The sequence below is a fragment of the Eublepharis macularius genome, chromosome 5 (genome assembly GCF_028583425.1).
Source record: "Eublepharis macularius isolate TG4126 chromosome 5, MPM_Emac_v1.0, whole genome shotgun sequence".
NCBI lineage: Eukaryota > Metazoa > Chordata > Lepidosauria > Squamata > Eublepharidae > Eublepharis > Eublepharis macularius.
This window is the reverse complement of record NC_072794.1, coordinates 130,673,720-130,696,307: the sequence shown is the minus strand read 5'-3', so window position 1 is coordinate 130,696,307 and position 22,588 is coordinate 130,673,720. Positions and strand designations below refer to the sequence as shown.

The 22,588-nt window shown below is 43.7% G+C and overlaps 1 protein-coding gene across 1 annotated transcript in view; it reads right to left on the bottom strand.

Moving 5' to 3' along the window:
• IPO9 (importin 9) overlaps positions 1–20,670 on the bottom strand; it is a 61,972-nt gene extending 41,302 nt beyond the window's left edge. Inside the window, exons 1-3 of the mRNA XM_054980741.1 lie at positions 20,394–20,670; positions 1,489–1,550; positions 565–651 (exon numbers count right to left, since the gene is read on the bottom strand). Of these exons, the coding sequence (XP_054836716.1) occupies positions 565–651; positions 1,489–1,550; positions 20,394–20,526 (282 nt within the window). The 5' untranslated portion in view covers positions 20,527–20,670. The remainder of the gene's footprint in view (positions 1–564; positions 652–1,488; positions 1,551–20,393) is intronic.
• Between the last annotated feature and the right edge of the window lie 1,918 nt (positions 20,671–22,588).

Below are 22,588 nucleotides of genomic sequence, written 5' to 3'. Positions count from 1 at the left end.
GAATTAAAAAAAAATCGACAAAATTTGGCCATTGTTTTCTATGGGAAAATCACTCTGGGAGCTATCTAGTGGGTTGGAGGGGTCATTTTCACCCAAACCATCAGATAGCTCCCAGAGTGATTTTCCCACAGAAAACAATGGCCGAATTTTTCAGAAACACCTGAACCAAATTAGAGAATCAATTCCAATTTTTTTTCTCAGATTCATGCACACCCCTAGTAATAGATTCCAAAAAGAAAATGCTATGGCTTGGATCCAAAGTTGTACAAGCAGAATTCAGAAAGAGAAGCAAAACTTTGCCTCCCCTCACCCACTGCACACACCCACCCAAATGCCAGGGGACCCCCAAGAATTGCACTCAGAGCAACATGATGGTCTGCAGCAGCAGGAGGAAATCAGCAAAAATTGCCCTCTGTTCCTCCACCAATGGAAGAGTAGTTCACTATCAGAAAACAAAGTTTAGAGCCAAGCCTGTTTAAATACAGTTTGCTTGGGAAAGCAAGCAGATAAAAGTAGCTTCTAAACTGAGACAGCATGAAATCAAGTATTAAAAGTAAGAATTACCCTTTCTGTAGTCTCAGGAGGTCTAAACTTGTCTGACTGGGAACACCAATGGGTTTCTACATACTGTTTCAAAATCACAGATGCAAGCTGTGGATAGAGATAAGAGAGAAGAAAAAAGTGCCCACATTCAGGATTCATTTCAAATATTCTTTTACTTCTTAATAGGTCATATGATGAACAAAACTCTCAAAAGTTACAGAAAAATCAAGTTCAGAAGCAACTTTCACAGGGAAATTTAATAGATGCTATCTCTGAAAATGTGGGAGCTAGGATTTTGTGGCATTTCTTACCTCAAACCAAAACCAGTCTACTAAAAGTTCAGTTTGGTGTAGTAGTTAGAAGCACGGGACTCTATTCTGGAGAACCAGGTTTGATTCCCCACTCCTTCACTTAAAGCCAGCTGAGTGACCTTGGGTCAGTCACAGCTTCTAGGAGCTCTCTCAGCCCCACCCACCTAACAGGATAATTGTCATGAGGATAATAATAACATACTTTGTAAACTGCTCTGAGTGGGCATTAAGGTGTCCTGAAGAGCAGTATATAAATCGAATGTTGTTGTTGTTGTTATTGTTATCATCAGCTTATGCAATCTTCTCAAAGTTATAAGTTCACCCTTGAGTTAAGAAATGTCACTAGGAGCACCCATATTACTCTCAAATGCTTCAATTTATGGCAACAAAAAAATCAAAAATTTGTTCTGCTACACTAGAGCCAATGACTGAGGAACCTTATAAACTTGATAGTGTCTTGACATCTAGTGGCTCATAGCAACAACCTGGCCTCTTAAAAGCTTGTAACTCAAGAGAGCGTGCAGTCTCTGCACTAAATTAGTTGACCAGACCTTTGTAAAGAAAATATGAGACTATTCTATGACCCAAGCTATTATTTTAATTTCTTCTGTCACTGCAATTGAGAAAAAGTCACCTGACGAATGGCCAGTGCTCCTTGAGGATCTACAGTTAATTCTGCCAAGTGAACTCCAAATTCTGAAAGGAAAAAAAAAACCAGATAAGCCATTGTAAATGATCATAATGAAAGTACACAAAAAATCACGATATAGTGAAACTCATTCTCAATACTTCGTCCTACATTACAACATCCCTCAACTAACTGAAAAAATGTGTATGGAAAAAATTATTTTTCAATTTAGTAATCGATAATGTTTATTTATAAAAAGAAAGGAAGTCTTATAGGTTAATATCTACAGAAATCCAAGACACCAGTGGTTTAGCATAGTTTACAAAAATTATTGTTACAGCAAAAAATAAAGCATAAAGAGAGCAAAGAAAAATCTAATGTTTAAAGATATTTCAACCAAACCAGAAAATTGGGAACTCACAGTCACTAAGCAAATGATAAACTGAGACTTCAGTTGCAATCCTACATATATTTATTTGAAGGTATTTCTGAACAAATATGCATATAGGAGAAGAAAAGTATCAGACTGTTGCTCATCCTTCCAGTGCTAGCAATTTATTTATTTAAAGCACCTTTCCATTCAATTCAGGGTCCCCAAGGCAGCAAACACTAAAACATTTGAGAGATTAAAAAGAATGTGTGTGTGTTTATATTATGTTTTATTTAAACTCATAAAATCACACAAATGGAGAGGAAGGCTAATAAAAGTTAGTGAGGGAATGCCAAACAAAACAAAAAAGTCTTCACCCCTCAGGGGGAAGACAATGACAGAGGAAGACATATGAGATTCCCTGGGAAGAGAGAGAAGGCCCTTTCTCAGGTTCCCACCTGTCTAGCCTCAGCTGCCAAGGGCACCTGAAGCAGGGCTTTCAAAGACGACTGAAGTGGTCAAGTAGATTTATAAGAAATTGGGCAGTCCTTAAGTTATGATGACCTCAACTCATATAGGGCTTTAAAGATCAATGCCATTACCTTGATTATATTAGTATTCTCCTGCAGTAACATATCCTAATGCCCTTACCTCTACAACTTCTCTGTCACCAAGCCCAATAAAACAGTCTTACTAATTTTATTATTTGCAATTTTTTTGATATTAATAAAGTAGTAATTAAAGAAGGAACAAAAGGATACAATATTTCTTAGAGACAAAACCTCCATTGACAGTCTCAAGAGATAGCGACAAGTTGAATAGCACTCCAATCTGGTTTCTTATTGTTTAGAAGATTCTTATTCTTTTCAAGACTGTCTCTACAGCCAAAAAGATGTATTTTCAAGCTCAACATAGTGCAATCATACAACCTCTCTCTGCCCTCCCCTCCCCTATAATTCCTGCTGTCATTACTAACGCTTGGTATTTTAAGTTAGCACCAAGTAAATTGGTACATAAATTGTTCTGTGATTCTTATCATACTGATCAAGTTTAGAAAGTTTGTCATGGCCAGTATTATATTTTAAGTGTTGTCAACGGCATGAAACCTAAATAAAAAAGTGGTCAATGAGGAAGTGTGATTAACTGCATCAGGAGCAAAAAGCATGAATAGCAGAACATTATGTTACAAAGACAGATATCAAATTTAGGGTGAAAGCTGGTTCACTTCAAGGCTTGTAGCAGGCAGCACTCAAGGGGTGATTTAAGCAGCCTATATCCCCATCAAGAATATGCAAAAGCAGGCCTACAGGCAACTGCAGCCCCTTCTCTGACTTTCCACCTGCAAGAATTCCAAATACACATCATTTGCAGCCATTTGCCATCTCTTTATGAGAATATGTAAGGCCTATCAAAATGCACTGAAGTGGGGTAAAAACAAAAGAAATATCCACACTGCTCTTCCTTTCCATGGATCCCCAAGTGCATGATGCATCTGCTTTCCCAGCTTGCTGCAGCCAAACAGGTATGCTGTACAGTTGACCTGCCCCCACTCCTTTAGTGTGTGAGCTGCTGGAAAAGTGAAAGCTTTGGGAGTTACTGCCACTGAAGGCAGATAGGAGAAATAAAAGATGGCGAGGAAGGGAAGAGCAGATAAAACCAAGGGGATACAAGAAAGGGATGCCAAAACAGCTAGGGTAGTGCAGAGAGAAGGGAGCATGCTATTGGGAATAGGGAGGAAAAATGGGGTGCAGAGAACCTGGTAGGTCAAGGAAAGAGCAAAAAAAGGGAATAAAAGGGATGCTAAAAGAGCTGGGGCAGTGCAGACAGAAGAGAGCACGCAATGAGGTACAGAGATAAAAGGGGTGAACACTATGTTAAAAAGAATATTAAGTTAAATTTGAATGGAAAATACTTTCCACCATTAATATAGTAATACAGCCTCCTAAGATAGTAAAAATGCCTTTCAGTTTACACAGAGTAGTGTGCACTTTTGCAAAAGGATGATGAGGGAACATATTTTCATCACTTTAACACATCCTCTGAAGTCCCACAAGTTTGTCTTGAACACTTGCACTTAAATTCACAGGGCAAGGTCTAGAGTAAGATGCTTCCAGTTCACGAACACCCTACACAATCCTTTCCATTTGATCCTCGCTTTGAGTTATTTGTTCTTATTCAGTGCCTTCTTACAGTAAGAGAACAGAACCAGGTAAGATAACTAAAGCTGAATCCACAGACAGTGCTAATGTAATGACAGCTGGTATACCCTGTGAATCTGACAAATGTTTCCATTCCCTCAATGTTAGAGTTCGCCTTTCCCTGGTGTTCCAATTGCACACTTAGCACCCAGAAGCAACGTCCTCTATTACCATTCAATTCAGACCTAGCAAATGTTATTCAAGACATCACAGCCTTTATTTAATTATTGCACAATACTCTATGCAGTGTTGAAGACAGTTCTAAAACTGTACATAGTATAGAACATGTAGTCTACTTTATAAGCTCCTAATGCTCCACTGTCCACATTTATTTTATTTTTATTTATATTCAATTTATATTCCACCCTCCCCACATCAGCAGGCTCAGGGCGGATATATGTATATGTATATATGTAAACACAGCAGCACACAATCTAGATGACCACCTTTTAGCCATCTCCAGAGTATTTTGGCAGGGAAATATGAGAGATGGAGGTGTCACTAGTAGGGGGGGCATATCGGTACTCCCCCGGCTAGAGGGCACTGCCCGGCATCAACCACATGCCTGGCGGAACAACTCTGTCTTACAGGCATGGCGAAAAGCTAATAAATCTCTCCGGGCCCTGGTCTCATTGGACAGAGTGTTCTACCAGGCTGTGGCCAGGACTGAAAAAGCCCTGGCCCTGGTCGATGCCAGGTGGGCCTCCCTAGCTTTATAGAAAGTTTTGGACATAATTCAAACCACCAATTTATAGCCCAATGACTTGGGTCCTATATATTTTGGAAAGAGTTGTCATCCTTATGTCACAAGACAATCTCGGCAATCAGACAAGATTTACTTCTTGTCAATATCATGTTTTCATATTTTTTCAAGCATTTTCTATTTAATCCACATGGTAATTACACATTAATTCAATTAAGAGTTAGTTGTTGATTACACTGTTGCTTTAACTGAACTGGTGGTATAACTCAATCATTTTAGGGGTCAAATTCCACAAAAATATGAGCCAAATTTCAACTAGCAAATTATTATGGCAAAATGTTGCAGATTTGTCCATTTGGAGCTATAATGGAACTGAACTGCCAGTTAGTATAATCAGTCAAAAATGAGTACTTTCTTGCTAAACTCATATTTATATTCTTCTCATGAACCTCTCTACTTCACTTAATTAGAAATACAACAAACGAAGCACAGTGTATAAAGCTGATGAGGTGCAATATAAAGAACGCAATTCAAAAGCCTTCCATTTTCTTCCTTCAAATGCTCCTTATGGGTCACTATTTCTTGCAGAAGCATGATTACAAAAAGAAACATTAAAGTTCCCCTTACTAGGACTCATTCAGGAAGTTAAAACTGACACATACTTTAATCATCTCAAGCTACTTGTAGAATCAAAGCCAAGATCATTAATAAACAAACAAACTGCACAACTGGCCTTTACTTGAGAGTAGGCGCCATCAGCTAGGTTCAGTGAACACCACATGCTCAGGACTTAGTCTTGATCTCCCGAGGGCTCTCCCTTCGCAGAAGAACCATGTTTAGGCTATACTGGAAAAGATCCAGAAAACCTCAGGTAAGAATTAGAAAGCATTTTCCTCTGTCAGCTTCCAAGTTAATGGAATCATTATGTGACTGTAGATATAACCCTAGATTACACAATAATCATAGGTGAGGGCAGTACAGTTCACAGTTCTTAATAACAGGTAAATCTATCTTTCTTGACCATTGCCTGCTATCAGACTGTCCGATTAGCTGGTCTACAAGCCAACCTGTACCTGGAAACTTTTCACTGGCACACTTAATCAGACACAAATAGGGACACAATGGGTTTAGCAGAGGACTATGATGTATGACTCAATATCCCACAATATTACCAGCATCAACACCTCACTATGCATTCTAAATAGAATGTACATACAGTAGTTACAAAATGCGAAACCATCTCCCAAACCAATTTTTCTTGGTTATAGATACAAGACCCTACTGACTTGTTTGAAAATAACCACCAAGATCTTTACCAAAAAAAAAAAGCACCATTAATTCCAGAAAATACAAATAGATACATTCAACCAGTGAATGCTACTATCTTCACAAAGAAACAGAAGATGTGTAAAGACAGAAGTCCACTGACAGAAGTGCTTTTCACTGCACCCAGAACAGGATGCAGCCCATAGTAAGTGCATAGCAATATCATTAAGAATAACCTTCTATATCTTATGCCCTTTAAAACAAACCAAAATTGTCCTTGAATTTTTTTCTTTTCCACCAACAAGAAAAACAACTTCACCTATTATACAGCAGCCACTTTGGGTGTGCCATTGCGTGTGCATTTAACTGAGAAAAGCAACCAGGTCCCCATCTTAAAAAGCACACTTGTAGGCAACAAATTTGATACTATCTGTTAAGACATTTGGTATACTTAAACTGTCTTAGGTGCACATCTAAAAGAAGGCTCTAAAATTATAACTTCATTTATAGTTAAGGTCAAATAATTATGTTATCATAGTAAAAGCAACAAACTTCTATAACAAGCCAAATGTGTATTACTAATGAGAAAAACAGGGTTTCTCACCTGTAACTGTTGATCGTCGAGTCTCTTCTGTGCAGACACACATTGGGACTGCGCAGGCGCCGGAGAACCAACTTAGTCAACCAAGCACTCACAGCGGGGCAGGTGGGAGGGAATGTGTGTCTGCACAGAAGAGACTCGATGATCAACAGTTACAGGTGAGAAACCCTGTTTATCGTCTTCGTCCTTCTGTGCAGCCCCACATTGGGAGAATAACTAGCATCTCCCCAATGGGGGCGGGTGTGAGTGTCTACTTGAACAAAGAATGCAGGACAGCCGTGCCAACAGCTGATTCACGCCATGCATTCACGTCCACAGAATAATGTTTGATGAAAGTGTCTGCAGTGGACCACGTTGCGGCTTGACAGACGTCCCGGAGCGGCACTCCTTGCAGGAAGGCAGCAGAAGCAGCTTGCGCTCGAGTAGAATGAGCGGTAACCAACAAGGGGCACTGGACTCCAGCTTGCTGATAACAAAGTTTAATTGTAGACACAATCCAACGAGAGATGGATTGGGCAGAAGCAGGCGAGCCCATGTGAGGGCCAGAGTAACACAAAAACAGAGCAGGAGATTTCCTAAAACATTTGGTGCGATGTAAATAAAACAATAAAGCACGTTTCACATCCAAGGTGTGTAGCGTCCGTTCCCCTGAGGACGAGGGTGTCGGAAAAAAGGAAGGGAGGACCACCTTTTGCTGCAGGTGAAATTTGGAGACCACCTTGGGCAGAAATTCCATGCTAGTGTGGAGCATGACCGTACCAGGGAAAAACTGCAGGAAGGGGGGGTCACACCTCAGAGCAGATGGCTCCCCTACCCGTTTAGAAGACGTGACTGCCACCAGAAAGGCTACCTTTTGTGTGAGTAAAGGCAAGGGACAGGTGGATAGGGGCTCAAAGGGCCGGAGCATCAGTTAGGAGAGTACCAGGGACAGACTCCACTGAGGAATCGGAGGGGCCCTAGGAGGGAAGGTCTTGAATAGGCCCTTCAGGAACTGCTTGGAAAGCCAGTGTGTAAAAATGGTCTTCCCATCAATCTGCTCATGGAAAGCAGAGATAGCAGCCATGTGTACCTTAATGCTCGAGAAGGCAAGACCCTGCGAGCACAAGTCCAGGAGGTAGTCCAGAATGATAGGCAAGGGACAATCAAAGGGAGAAACCCCCTTAGGGGTCAACCACCTGGAAAAACGTGACCACTTCCTCTGGTAGGACAGCCTGGTTGATAGTTTCCGGGCATTTAGAATAACCTTAAGAACATTTGAGGAGAGGCCTATCCCGGGGCCCATAGGAGCCAGGCAGCCAGGCTCAGAACCGCCACATTGTGGTGCCTGACCCCCTCCCTGACCAGTAGGTCCGGGGCAGGTGGCAGCGCTAGGCATCTTCCCTGCGAAAGGGAGAGTAAGAGAGGGAACCAATCCTGACGAGGCCACCGAGGGGCAATCAGGATACAGTGGGTGTTGAAGTCCCTGACCCTGGAGAGGACCTTGTGCATGAGCGGGAAGGGCGGGAAGGCATAAAAGAGCCCTGGGGACCAGGGTATCTGAAAGGCATCCCCCAGCAAATGATGGCCAATCCCGGCCCGGGAGCAGAACAGCGGGGCCCGCTTGTTGTGGGCTGTGGCGAAGAGGTCGATGAGTGGAGTACCCCATTCGCGAAAGACTCGGTGGAGGTAAACCCTGTTGAGGGACCACTCGTGCTGAGGCAAAAGCACCCTGGTCAGCGTGTCTGCCGCAGTGTTGAGCTCCCCGGCAATGTGAACGGCCCTGGGAAGGATGTTGTTGATAATGGCCCATTTCCAGAGAGTTGCAGCTTCCCTGCAGAGCTTGAGCGAGACCATTCCTCCCTGCTTGTTGAGATAGTAGCAGGCCGTGGTATTGTCCAACAGGACCTGAACCCTCTTGTTCCGAATGACATCTGCAAAAGAAGCAAGGGAGTAACGGATCGCTCTAAGCTCTAAGAGGTTAATGTGCATGTTTGCTTCAGTCGGGGACCAGATGCCTTGGGCTGACAGCTGCCCACAGCGCCCTCCCCACCCCAAGTTGGAGGCGTCAGTAAAGACGGTGACCTCTGCTAAGAAAGGGACAGTCCACCAGGTTAAGGACCGCTGTACCACCCTGGGGATGGAGAACTTCTGATACTGGCCCATAGTGAGGGGGTTGAACCTCCGGACGAACCAGTTTTGCAGAGGCCTCATATGAAGGCATGCGAAAAAGACCACCCCTGTGGAGGAGGCCATAAGGCCTAGCAATGTTTGAATCAAGAGGGCAGTTTGGAAACGGTTGTGCACGAAATGACGGGCTAGGGAGGAAAGCCTGTCCAACCGAGCCGGGGGTAAGTAGGCCCTCCCCCGTGGCGAGTCAAAATGGACCCCTATAAATCTAATGGCTGAGCCCAGAGATAAGACAGACTTGTCCCAATTCACCACCAAGCCCAACCTAGCTAGTACGGACAAGGTGAGGGCAATATGGTCCCGGAGAGAGTCAGCTGAGGGCCCCACCAGGAGCCAGTCATCCAAGTAGGGGTAGATAAAGCATCCCCTGGACTTTAGATACGCCACCACAGTGGCCATGCACTTTGTGAAAACCCTGGGTGCCGAGGCCAGCCCAAAGGGCAATATTGTATATTCATATACAGAACCCCCATAGACAAACCACAGATACCTTCTGTGGCCTTCAAAGATGGAGATGTGGAAGTAAGCATCTTTCAAGTCTAAAATAGCTAACCAGATGCCCGCCTCCAGGAGCTCCATGACCCTTGTTAAGGTCAGCATCCAAAATTTCTCAACCTTTAAATAGCTGTTAAGGCCCCTGAGGTCTAAAATGGGCCGAAATCCTCCGTCTTTCTTATCTACGAGAAAGTATCTCGAATAGAATCCCCAAGGGGAAGTAGCGACATTGACCACCCGAACAGCACCCTTGTTCACCAATTCCGTAACATTATTATGTAAAACAACATTCCAACATGAAGAACAACGGGGAGGGGGCGAAAGAGGAGGTGCATCAGAAAACAACAATTTGTAACCATGGGCCACAATAGACAGGACCCAAGCGTCAGAGGTAATAAGACGCCAACAGGGCAAAAAAGGCCGAAGCCTGTCCAAGAAATGGGCAGTAACAACAGTGTCCTTGGAGGCCAACTGGGGAGCGTCCAGGCCTAGTCAGAAGACAGGAGGCTTCTGCACAGATGTCAAGGGTTTAGGTGAGGGGGGCTGCTGCCTCCCCTTGGACCGGCCGGAGCGCCTGGAAGAATGGCGCTGCTGAGTCGGGTAGGATCGGTGGCCATACGACTGGCTCGAGAAGAATCGCCCCTGACGCTGTTGGTATGGTTGGTATGGGGTCTGGTAGGATTGGAACCGACCGTAACGATACCTCGGCCCCGACGGCTGAGCTGAAGGAGCGACTCCCAGGGACTTGGCTGTTTGCTGGTTCTTCTTCATCAGTGAGAGGGACTCATCTGTCTTTTCTGAGAAGAGCTGGGGTCCCTCAAACGGAAAATCCTCCACCTTCGCCTTTTTCTCTGGTGGCAGGGCCGTGGACCGCAGCCAGGCGTGCCGACGCAAGACCACCAAAGTCGCCATTGCTCGCGCTGCAGAGTCGGTGGCATCCTTGCCCGCTGTCATCTGTTGCTTCGACAGCTTCATAGCCTCAGCCTGGAGGGCCTTGACCAGTGGCGACGATCCTCCGGGAGGTCGGAGAGATAAGAGGACAGCCTTTTCCATAAAAATAAATTGTAGGACCCCATTATAGCTTGGAAATTTGCTATGCGGAATCCTAAAGAAGCGGATGAGTAAAGCTTCCTGCCCATGCCATCCAGCTTCCTGGCCTCCCGGTCTGCCAGAGCCGAAGAGGAACCGTATCGGAACCGTGCCTGACCTTCCTCCGCCACGATGGAAGAGGACTTAGGGTGAGTGAAAAGGTACGGACAGTCCTCCTGTTTCAGACGATAGTACCTTTCGACCTTCTTTGCCGTTGGTGGCAGGGATGCTGGGGTCTGCCAGAGCGCAAGAGCATTATCTACAAAGTCCTCCACAGGAGGGAACGCCACCGAGGCGGGGGATCCCGAATACAACGCCTCCAGCAGCTTGCTTTTAGGCTTGGAGGTCGTGGAAGCAACATCTATCTCCAGCGCAGTGGCTATCCGGACCATCTGCTCGGCAAACATTCTGTAGTCGTCATTTGGGGACGACGAACGGAGCTCCCTTACGGTATCATCCGGGGAAGGGTCAGAAGCCACATCCGAGGAGTAATCGGACAGGGATGCTAGGCCTTCTTCATCCTTGGAGTCTGAAAATTCCGCCGGGGTCTGCATCGGAACCGAAGCCGGACGTCCCGCCGGAACCGATGGACAAGGACCGGGAACTGAGGGATGCAGTTGCACTCTAGCCGCAGGAGGAGCAGGTGCAGGTTGCATGGCTGATTGAACCGGAGCAGAAGACAGTGGAGCCGATGGATGTTGCAGGAAGGGAACGGATTGCTGAAACCAAGCCACAAAATCCTGCCAGGTGGTCATGTTCCCTAGTCCAGGGACAGGTTGCCAAGGAGGTAGAGGGGCGGGCATCTGAGCAGGCCAGTGGAACGGCGCCGGAACCGATGGGGCAGGCTGCATCGAAACGGAGACCTCAGATGGCGCTGGAGCGGATGGCAGGGAACGTTCAAACGACTGATACGGCTCCAAGAGAGGTGGGAATGGTACGTAGTCCTCCGATAGTGCTGGAGGAGGCGTACAAGGAGGCGACGGGTTATGGAGACTCACCACATCATCGTCAATCAGAACCGGCCTGGATGGCGAACTGGGTCGCACAGTCGGGGTCGGAGATGGGGCACGACCCTTGGTTTTCGACTTGGCCTTGGCCTTCTTAGGCGGGGGCTCCGAAGAAGCCTCGGCGGCCGAAGTTTTCAACGATGGCTTCGATGACGGCTTTGACAAGGAACGCTTCTTAGCCTTCCGGCTAGAAGGTCAATCCACGGAACCGGAGTCAGATTGGCCTTCCGGACGAGGGGAGCAGCTCCGGCGATTTCCGAGATGGTGCCGGCGAAGGAGCGGCGGAGCGGGGCTTGTCTCCCGATGAACCCGATGGTTTGGGGGGGGAGAAGGTTGGCATCCCACAGGAAAGCCCGCAACCTGGCCTTCCGATCGCTTCTCACTTTTGGGGTAAAGGCCATACACACCGCACAACGCTCCACAATATGCCCCTCGCCCAGGCAGATGAGACAAAGCTCATGGCCATCCGAATGGGTCATCTTCGTGCTGCACTTCAGACATTTCTTAAATAAAGCTGTCTGAGACATCTAGGAATGATATTTCCCACGAGATGGAATACAAGAAAATATCGTACAGCACAATCCACGACGAACAAACTCCGAAGAGACGCTGAGAGAACAAGTAACGCTTGAATAAGAACCTTTTCGAACGGCGGCGAAAAAGGAACTGAGGGAATGCTGGGGACGCTCGGATATATATACATTCAAAATTGGAGGGAACACCGGCGCGCATGCGCGGTGGATCCGAGCGTCCCCTTCACATCTCTAAAAGCTAGAAAAATCTTTTCCGTGGCTGGCCTGCGCCTGCACAGTCCCAATGTGGGGCTGCACAGAAGAATGACGACGATCTGACATTGTTTCCATAGTTTGTTTTTAAGTCACACCAAGCACTGTAACTTCACTGCATATCAACGAAGACTCTAGCTTCATATATCTGTCAAAAGCAGACCCAGCAGAGAACAGAACATGGGCCAACATTGATTTCTGGTACCTGTTGGCTGCTGAGATTCTTGTAAGTAATACTAGACTAAGTGGACCTTCAGTCAACCCAAAAAGGTATTACTTAGGTTTTAAATGTATAAAGTAAAAGGAAATACTCTTGGGAAATACCCACCATACATTAGTTATGCCTTAAGAGATCTCAAGCCTGCACAGGTGAACTGTTGAAATTCTAACTGAGCAAAGAAGACTGAAGTCAGTGTTTTAAAGTTCTCTGTAGTCTATTACCTGGCAGAATTCCCCCTCCTTGATTTTGAGAGCTGGTGTAATACAATTATTAAGAATGTGAACCAGTAATCTATTGCTCAGCCACAAATTCACTAGGTAGTATTAGGCAAGCCATTTTTCAGCCTCAACATCCATCTGCGACATGAAAAATAATGGTCCACCTTACAGGGCTCTTGTGAGGACTACTGAGAAAATTAAGTGTATTTAGTAAGTACTTTAAAAATTAATACATGGCAGCCAGGCTTATAAATATAGTCTCTTGCACCTGTGGGCAGCAGAACAAACTGTCTTTCAAACCAAGCTGAATTCATCATATATATTAGATGAAGTCTTATTTTGTTATTCAGTTATTCTTGTTATTTCAGTTCAACAGAGATTCTCTTCAGATGTTAAATGATGAAAGAATAGAAGCAGCCAGATTTCACATTATTCTATTTAAATGAGTCAGAAATGCAAGTGAGATCAGCTCATTCCCTTTCAGCACCTCCCCTATCAAAACTCATAATACTGTTTAAACCTCTTGGCATATTACTGCTTTCTGATGGCACCAGGTAAGGAGAGGTGAATTTAACTCTGTGCAGGGAATGCAAACTGCATCCACAAATGGTGTGTAGGATATTGCCATAGCAACACTGTTGCCCCTCTCAACAACACCCTCTCTCTTTACAGCCTGTGTTGTTCCATCCTCAGCACATTCCAATGGGAAGCATTATATATTTATTTAGATTTCTAGCCAGTGTTAAGGGCTTCATGACCAACTTAATAAAACTAATAAAATATCCTTAAAATACTGCATGGTATAGTTAATAACTATTATACTACACACAGTCATTAAAAGCCATCTAGAGAGCAAGCAGCCTTATAGCACTTTGGCAGGTGGGAGGAGACACTGGCTTGGACACTGGTAAGAGTGCAAGACTATGGAAATCTCAGCATGTCCTTGTTACTCAAATAGTCACTTAAACAGTATCAAGTGACTTCAAAGAAACATAAGGGATAAAATGGTTGCTAGTCTACAGAGATCAGTTTAACACACTGATATTAGCCAAATACTCTATGAAGAATGGAGATGTTACATGCTATCCGAGCCAAAGCTTCTGAATAGTCTCCAAAGTCAATCCTACATAAAATTAATGCCTTGTGGTAGCCTAATTTCAAGTTTATTATTCAAGGTTTAGGACCATTTTCCACACACACACCCCTCAGCTTTCTCAGCTAACATCCAACTTAAGTAGATCCTGGCTGCAAACTGGAAGATCCAGAAATAGCCAAGGTTTCAAACCTAAGTGACTGGGGAAGTTCAATACCTCCTATAACATCATTCCCTTATCATTCCCTTTAAATACCTCCTATAACATCATTCCCTTTACATTCATCACAAAGTCATCTGGCTGTCTTTAGGATTACAGCTATTATAGCAATTCCAGTTGGGTAGCTCTCTTTGTCTGTACTAACAGAATAAAACAAGAATCAAGACTAATACAATGATAGCAGCACAAGGTTTTATGAGTCAGAGCTCACTGCATACAAAAAGGAACGTTAATCCATCAGGACAATTTACATACAAAGCAGAAACAGGGAGGGGGAATTTTACAAAGTGAGGCCACTTCAAAACAAAATCCAATCCAAGCAGTCATCAGCCTGGGTGTAAGACACTCCAAACTCTTGTTAGGTAGATAAATGTAAAACTTAGAGAAGGATGAAATGAGATAAGCAGATATAATAAGTAACAGAGGCTCAGATGAAGTTTAGGATATGGAACAGGTGGGATATATAAATATTAGGACCTATAGAGAGTTAATAGATCCAGAGGAGTTAGCTGTGTTAGTCTGTAGTAGCAAAATAGAAAAGAGTCCAGTAGCACCTTTAAGACTAACCAACTTTACTGTAGCATAAGCTTTCGAGAATCACAGTTCTCTTCTTCAGATGCAGACTTGCATCTGAAGAATTGTGATTCTCGAAAGCTTATGCTACAGTAAAGTTGGTTAGTTTTAAAGGTGCTGCTGGACTCTTTTCTATAGAGAGTTAAGAATCCCAGACTTGGGGAGGGGAGGCAGCCTACGGAGCATAACAGGGATCTGGAATTCCTCACTATACAAGTTCATATCTTGCATATTCCACCCCTTGCAAATCACTTCAACCTATAACTCTGTAAATTCATACAGTACGGCTTATCTCTTTTCATCCTCTACTAGGTCATATTTTGCTTAACAACAGTTGGGAGTATCTCACACCCATGACGACTACTCTTTGGGGCTGGATCTTGTTTTAAACTGGCTTCTCTCTGTAACATCCCTCCCTTCAGCTTCATGAATTTACTCTCCTGTACATCTGATGAAATGAGTGCTGCCTTCCAAAGGTTTATGCTAGAATAAACTTTGTTAGTGATTAAGATGCCATGGGGCTCCTGTTTTATTCAACTATTACAGTATACTTACAAGTAGGGATGTGCAGGGACAGAAAGATTCGGTTTTCTGAATCTGAAGCAAGATGCTTCAGAAACCACTTATTGCCCTGCTTCCGTATGCTCCGTGAAGATTTGGAGCATACTGAAACTTCCTGCCCCATCACTTATTTCACCCGATGGGCAGGGGAGGAGGGGGTTCCAACTGAAATGTGGAAAGGGCCCCTTAAATTTCAGCTGGCTGGAAGGGGAGATCCTCCTCCTCCAGACAGCTGGATCCAGCCGGGGGGGTTGAAAGCGCCCCAAAGCGACCAAAATTGCTTCAGGAAGCTTTGATTTGGTCTTTCTGAATAGGGGCCAGTATGCTGGGCCCGATTCAGAAATCCCAAATATTTACAAATCGGGTCCTATTTGGGGATTTATCCGAAATCGGAAACCCAAATCACACACCTCTAATTATGAGCTCTTGGATTAGGAAATGATGTGTGGGTATCTTCTAGGGTAAACTAGTGTCAATTTGCCTATATCTTCAGTTTCAGCTTAACACAATTTTGCACAGTAAAAAGTACAACCCACAAGAATCAGATCATCTATCAAGACACATCTAAATGAATCTGAGGGCTCCATGAGAGGGAAATAAGGCCAATCAGATCAGAATACTTCACAGTGACCCAGGGTCCACACTATGACATTACCTCATGGAACACAGCTTGGGCTTGCTACTAAAACAAGAAATGTGACGTGTTCTCAAGCTCCTCATGCAGCCACTCCTAGAATGAGCAAACCTCAGTTATGGTTTAATAGCACTATTCTCAGATCTTCTGAACAGCAATATACTTCTTCTTTTTTTTAAAAAAAAAATTTTTTATTGGTGAGTACATAAAATATTACACAAATTCCCCATCTTACCTAAATTATATCAACCCCCCTTTCCCCCCTCCTTATAGACTTCCAACAGCTTTCCAACCCTTAGCCCATCTTATTATTTAAATTACTCTTAACTATAATTTTTCTAAATCTTATATATATTGTATCACTTATTCTAAGCATATTCAAATTCTTCTATATCTCCAATTTACTAATATATCCAATCTACGTCTCGCTGTTTAACCTATCTATTTTTAATACATTCTTCTTAATACTAATATTAGCTCAGATTGATTAATAACTAAATTTCCCATTAATGGTAAAGTTACTTCTCTCTCCCCTTTATAAAATCACGTGTTAATAATTCTCAAACTGCCACAGTCCTCCTTTCACATCCCATTTTTTTCTAGATACTGTTTCAATTTCCCCCAGTCTGCAATATATTCTCCTGGATTGAACAGCAATATACTTCTCATGGCTACTACCAGCTCTAACTAGTTTCTCCTAGAGCTGGGAGCATCTACATGGCTTGGACACTTTGCATAGCTCAGTCAGAAACATGTCAGGATTTGTTGGCTCTGTAGTTGGGGAGGGTGTGTGCGTGCTGTAGTGGGAGTGTGCTGTAGGTTGCCAATCTCCTGAAATTACAATTAATCTTCATACTACAGAGACTGGTTCCCCCGAAGAAAATGGCTGCTTTGGATGGTGGCCTCGATGTCATTATATCCCGCTGAGGTCCATTCTCTCCCAAACCCCACCCTCCCCGGGCTTCACCCACAAATCTCTAGGAATTTCTCAACCCAGAATTGGCAATGCTAACTGAAAGTGTGAAGCAAGTTTATTCCTATTTTATGTTATTTAAAATATTTATATCCTGGCTTATCTCCTCAGGCTGAAGGTAACTATCAAATCAGCAAGAGCTGCAAAGGCACAAAAACATTATTACCACCCATCACCAAGATAAAAACAGTACAGTTAAAAATGTAGCCAAATCTGCCAAAAAGTGTTTACCCACTACCAAATGCCCTCTGGAATAAAACAGTCTTACACTGCAACAAGTAAAGGCCAGCTTTACATTCACTCCTCATTCCAGAGAAATGGACTTAACACAGAGAAAGTTCACTGTTGCCATAGGGACAATCCTAGGAGACAAGACCGCCAGGAGAAAAGAATACTGGAACCATATAATTTCCTCTACTCTGAAGAAAAGACGGCATCTTAGCATGACTGATTCCCACCACATAGTCATGAAGGCAGGACACCTGTCAGTTTCCTGTCTCCAGTCAGTTACCCTGCTCTTGAGTTTGAGTGTTTCCCTAAACTGTGGAAAATTTTCTTTTGACTTCCTAACTATACTGGAAAACAACAGTTAGGTAAACAAAAAACAGTGAAGGAACCTGTAAGTAACAACATATAAGAAAAGGCACTGAAGGAATAAAAGCTTAATTACAGTTGATCAACCATCTAACGATTCTTCCTCTGGGTAAGGATGCCTTTTCTTTCTCAGCCTAGAAGGAACGTTTTCACATACCTTTCTCACTCTGCAGGCATCTGAGCACAGGATGTTCAAAAGTAACATTTCCAACAGTGGGTGGGAAGGCTGACATCTGAGTGTACTACCTGTTGCAATACTCTTCAGCTAAAGATTGGGTCAGCTGAGGTAACAAATTTTTTGTAATGTGCAGGTTGAAGCACATGTAGATGCTCTGCAATGTTCCTCTACTGAGGTACTGATCTTAGATACAGTTGAAGTTGCTGCTCTGCTAACAGAGTTACTTGTGATGTTCTATGGCTATAGATTGGCTTGCCAGACTAATACCTGAAAAAAGCCACTTGCTTGGTGTGCAGGAGGAAGAAAAAAAAAAGAAGAGTCTTATCTTCTTCCTTTTATAGTCTCAGCGCTCTTCTAAGAGAGTTAGCATTAGAAATAAAAGTAAGATGAGTTCTGAGTATGACCAATCCTTAATAAACACAGAGGCCCTTCCAGGCTGACAGGGACTCCCAACTCACCCTTCTAACACTCTGCAAGCCAAGGGTACCACTGTTAGGAAAAGGCATGTGAGGGAAGTCTGTCTTAGAAAGCTCTTCAAAAAGTCTGCACTGCTTTCCTAGGCAACCTGAGGATAACATCTGAAGCAATATAAATTCCAAAGAATGCATATGTATTTCACTTCATCATTTTGTTTCTAAGTCCTTAAAAACTTGTTTTTATGTGAAAAGTTATCCTTAAACAACCCTTTCACAGTTTGTGAGCCCTTCCCAGGAATCCACATAATTCTTTTGTCCATAGTTACTGGAATGTCCAAAAAAGCAACCAATCCTCTACACATAAGATTTCTGCCTTTCTGAGCAAACCCTCAGTGAAACTGTATCTTTGTATCTCCTAGGAAACTGAGCAAGAGGCAATAGTTTCAACTGAGAAGAGGTACTAGGGTAGAGGCATCAAAGGATGGCCCTTGGTGCCAAACAAGACAGAAACAGAACACAACACAGTACAACTGATATAAAAAAACTGGGCCTCCCCTGAAACAAGTAGCACAGCATCAGAGAAGCATTATGCAAGTCATGACCTGGAGTGAGGTGAAGGCTATGCCAGTATGGTATGGTGGTGAGGATGCTGGACACATATTTGAGAGATCCTGGTATGAATCCCCACTCTACCACGAAATGTGCTAGGTGATCTTGAGTCCGTCAGTTATCAATCTGAGAGGAGCCACAGCTCACTGGGAGAGTATCTACCAGATCTAGACAGTCCCAGATTCAATCCCTGGCATCTTCAATAAAAAGGATGATGTAAAGAGCCACTGCCAGTCAGAGTAGACAATACTGACCCTGATAGATCAAAAGTCTGGCTCTGTATACGGCAGCTTCACATATTTGTTCATGTGCACCACATAGAGCTGTTGTTGTAAGGATAAAGCAGGAAAGGAAGAATCAAAGCCTTAAGTGCCTTGGAAGAAGCTCTGCATAAAAATGACATAGTCCATCTACTTGCATGACATAATTGCATCATGGTGTAGTGTGAGAAGAACTACTTCTAAAGCTATCAAAGTGAGATCATAAGAATTCTTTACTCTCAGCTTAAGAATGGCTTATGTGAAGGGAAGTTTCAGTTTCCAGGTCTGGTTTAACATCTGAATTTACTACTCCAACCACTATACAACATATTAACAGATCTTCCTTACTTACAAGTACATAAATGGGAGTAAAGTATTTTTTTTTCATCATTTGGAATATGAAAGGGAAATTCTTTCTTTTTAAGCGTGCATATACTCAATTCCAATATACATGCTGAAACGGAACTTTGTATTTCTGATTCAACAACTGCAGTGAAGAATTGACGAGGCTCACCTCATCTAACAAGATGCAATCACGTAAACAAAGAAAGCATTTTCCTACGCTGATGACAAAACATGGAACTGCTATGTCAGTCCCACACTCCTGAATTCAATACATTTATAGAGAATTTCAATGGGCATATCTAAACAGTGTAACCGAAGAAATTTCAATACTTTCAATTTCCAGATATGCAGGGTATTCCAGCCCCTGCTGGTCTCCACCAGTCCACACAGGAAGTTGTGCAATCCACACCTCAAAGACCAAGCATAACAATGGTTCAAGAGAAAGGTCAGAGAAAGAAAAAGATGTGGCTGTAGCATCACTCAAAACTAGCATTTGTGCAAGTCTGAAATCAGGGGCAAGAGTCGCCATTTAGAAATTAAATCTAAATTTCTTAATTTGATTCCATGATTTGTATTCGACCAGCTTACTAAGGACCATCCTCACCAAACTGCCTTTCCGCATTAATTTACAGAGTTATGCAACCCACCCAGACTTAATAAATTTCCTCTGAGGAGTTCAATCCCATTTCAGCATACCTTCTCTCTCGGAAACCCTATATGGCACTTTACCAGGAACCTGTCAGCAGTACATTGAGGGCCCAGCATCCTCTATCATTATGGAACCCACCAGCTCAAAGCACCAGAAACTGCACAATCCAAGAGGATAGTTTTAGGTGTGCAGCTGTGTTGGTTTGCAGTATAACAGCAGGATTTGAGTCCACCTTAGAGACCAACACGATTTTCGGGATATGAGCTTTCACGAGAGTCAGGGCTCCCTTCTTCAGATATCCCTCAGGAGAAGGAAGATGTCTTCAAGTGTTTGAAGACCGGAGACAGCGGACTCAAACCTTATTGCACAGTCCAAAGTGTCAAGACTTACAAGATGGGTGAAAGGAAGAGAAACAAAGTCATATTTCGGTACCTCCTGAGAGACTAACACGACTTGGAAAAGCAAGTTAGCCTGGGGATCATCGGCGGGGAGGAAGACGTGGTGAACCCCCGAAAGGAATCCTATGACTGGGGTAAGAAGCGAGCTTTCCTCTCTTAGTCCTGCTCGCTTAAGTCTCCCCGCCCCTTATAGAAACAGGGTTGGATGATGAACAACTCCGAGCCGGCTTTCGCCCCGAGGCGCAGGAGGCCAAAATCCCCCTTTCCTTCCCGGTTCCCCTCACACTCACCCTCGGTCACCTCCAGAACCTTCACCTGCTCCTCAGCGGCGGCGCGCACCCCCTGCACCGGGCACAGGATCCCGTTCAGGGTCTCCACCAGCGCCTCCTTCAGCCCCTGAGCCACCGGCCCCGCTCCCGACATCCCGCCTAGTCCTCCAGGGAGCGTCACGCCGATTGGGGCAGTGGGGGGGGGAGGCGAAGTAGCCCGACGACGAACGCGAAAGAGAGACGGGGGTGGGGCAGAAAGGCGGCACTGCGCGGGCTACGGCGGCCGCCACCGCGCCAAACGCGCGCCCAACAACGTTCTTGCGTAAGGAGAGCGACGCGGGCGAGAATGAACCGAGGAAAGGAATTCGAACAGCGCCCCCTGCAGCCCACACAAGGGGAAACGAGGCTCTCAACTCTCGGCGGAGGAAGGGCAGCGGCGGCGGCTTTCTTCCTGTAGGGTCGTCCTGTAAGGTCCACGTGCGACCGTGTAGCCATAGAGAGAACGAGGCTAGAGTGACGGATGCGCGCGCTTCCCGGCTGCTGGGGTGATTAGGGAATCTCCATTTTACGCGGTTCAGAAGGGTAAAAGCGCTCACACCGATATGAATGGAGTTGAAATAGGACAGAGCAATGGTGGGGATACTTTAACTCGACTTATTATTGCTATAACCGGAGATACATTTTGTGTTTGTTGTTTTCTGTCACTGGAATTCCTAAAACAAAGAGGCACCTTTTTAAAAACGCTATTTTAAATCCGGATTGTTGTACAGAAGGGCGGTGGCTGCATTGTATTAGAAGTTCTGAAGTAAGCTGCATTGCATTGTCTTGAGCCACCGGGCAGCTCTGCCAGATGTTCGCTGAGTTTAGTGGGGTATTTCCTGTGTCTTCGCCTTTCCTTTGTTCTCTTTTTTGTAGAGTATTTATTGATCGTATAACCTGTGTGTCGCAGTTTTCTCGAGAGATGTAATTAAGGCAAGCTAGTTCTCTTAAGGAATGCCTTAAATGCTATCCGAGTTGCAGCAAACACTCAAGAAGCAATTGATATTATGAATGCAAACAGACATGCTATCCATATTGATCTTTAGTGGCCTATTGGAAGCAAATAATTTTGCAGAGTCATGCACAATTTCACTGATGAGATTTATAATCAAACAAATACATTGTTTAATTGGCACAGCAAGTTAGGTACTATTATCTTGCCTGGAAGTATACTGTAGAAATACACAAAGCAGATTAAAGTGAAAGTACCTGTCCAAATCGATACTGTTATTGCTTGACCTATTATGGAGTACCCTTCATATTTGCAAAGTGAGATTGATGCTGTGCTGTGATGTGTGTCACCAATAAAGATAAACAATATGACAGTTTAGTAGCCTTTATTAGAGAGCCACTATCAATCTCAGCTCCACTATGACAGGTGAAGATCATGAAGCATAGAGGTTAATACGACCATTTCTCCAGTCTGTGGTGAAGGGAGAATGACACTGGAGTACATTGCAAAGTGATTTTACACCACTCTCTCCTTAGTACCCCTCTGTACTCCCCCTAGCAGTCTGCCATACAGGGATAAGAACACCAGACTATTCTATCGGGATTGTTGTACACACTATGCTCTTTCAGCCTCAGGTTCAGCTCCAACCTGCATATCAACAATGGACTACACTGCAAGGTTGTCATGAGGCAGTCTAATAATAGCACAGCAGGATTCAGGTACAGTAGCATCTTAAAGTCCAACTAGATTCAGTGTCCTTACAAACTATGAACTGTATTTTTGTTTGTAATTGATGTGGCAATCTTAGTTTAATGTTTGATGTTTTTAAATCACATTTTAAATACATAAGATCTGAGTTTGAAAGTATGAACTCATGTTTTGCTTTTATTTTAGGAACCAGGTAGAATGATGGCATACTATTATTAAATCATAGCTTTAAAAAATTCTGGATTTCTTCACTGTCACCTTTGATTATATTTTTCACTTCACTTTTCAGATAAAAATTAACTCGCTTCAATTGCCATTTGACACAAACCACTTGTGTTCTATACATTAATGTAAATAAAACAGGGTCTTCCTTCAAATTTTCAAACAAAAAGACAAAATATACAAGGGTATAGCAGAAAATACGAGAAGTTGTAATTTATACTCTACTAATGATGGGTGGAAATGGCAGCCCATTTTCAGATAAAGACATTGTTAGTCTAGCTGATTTAAAATGTCA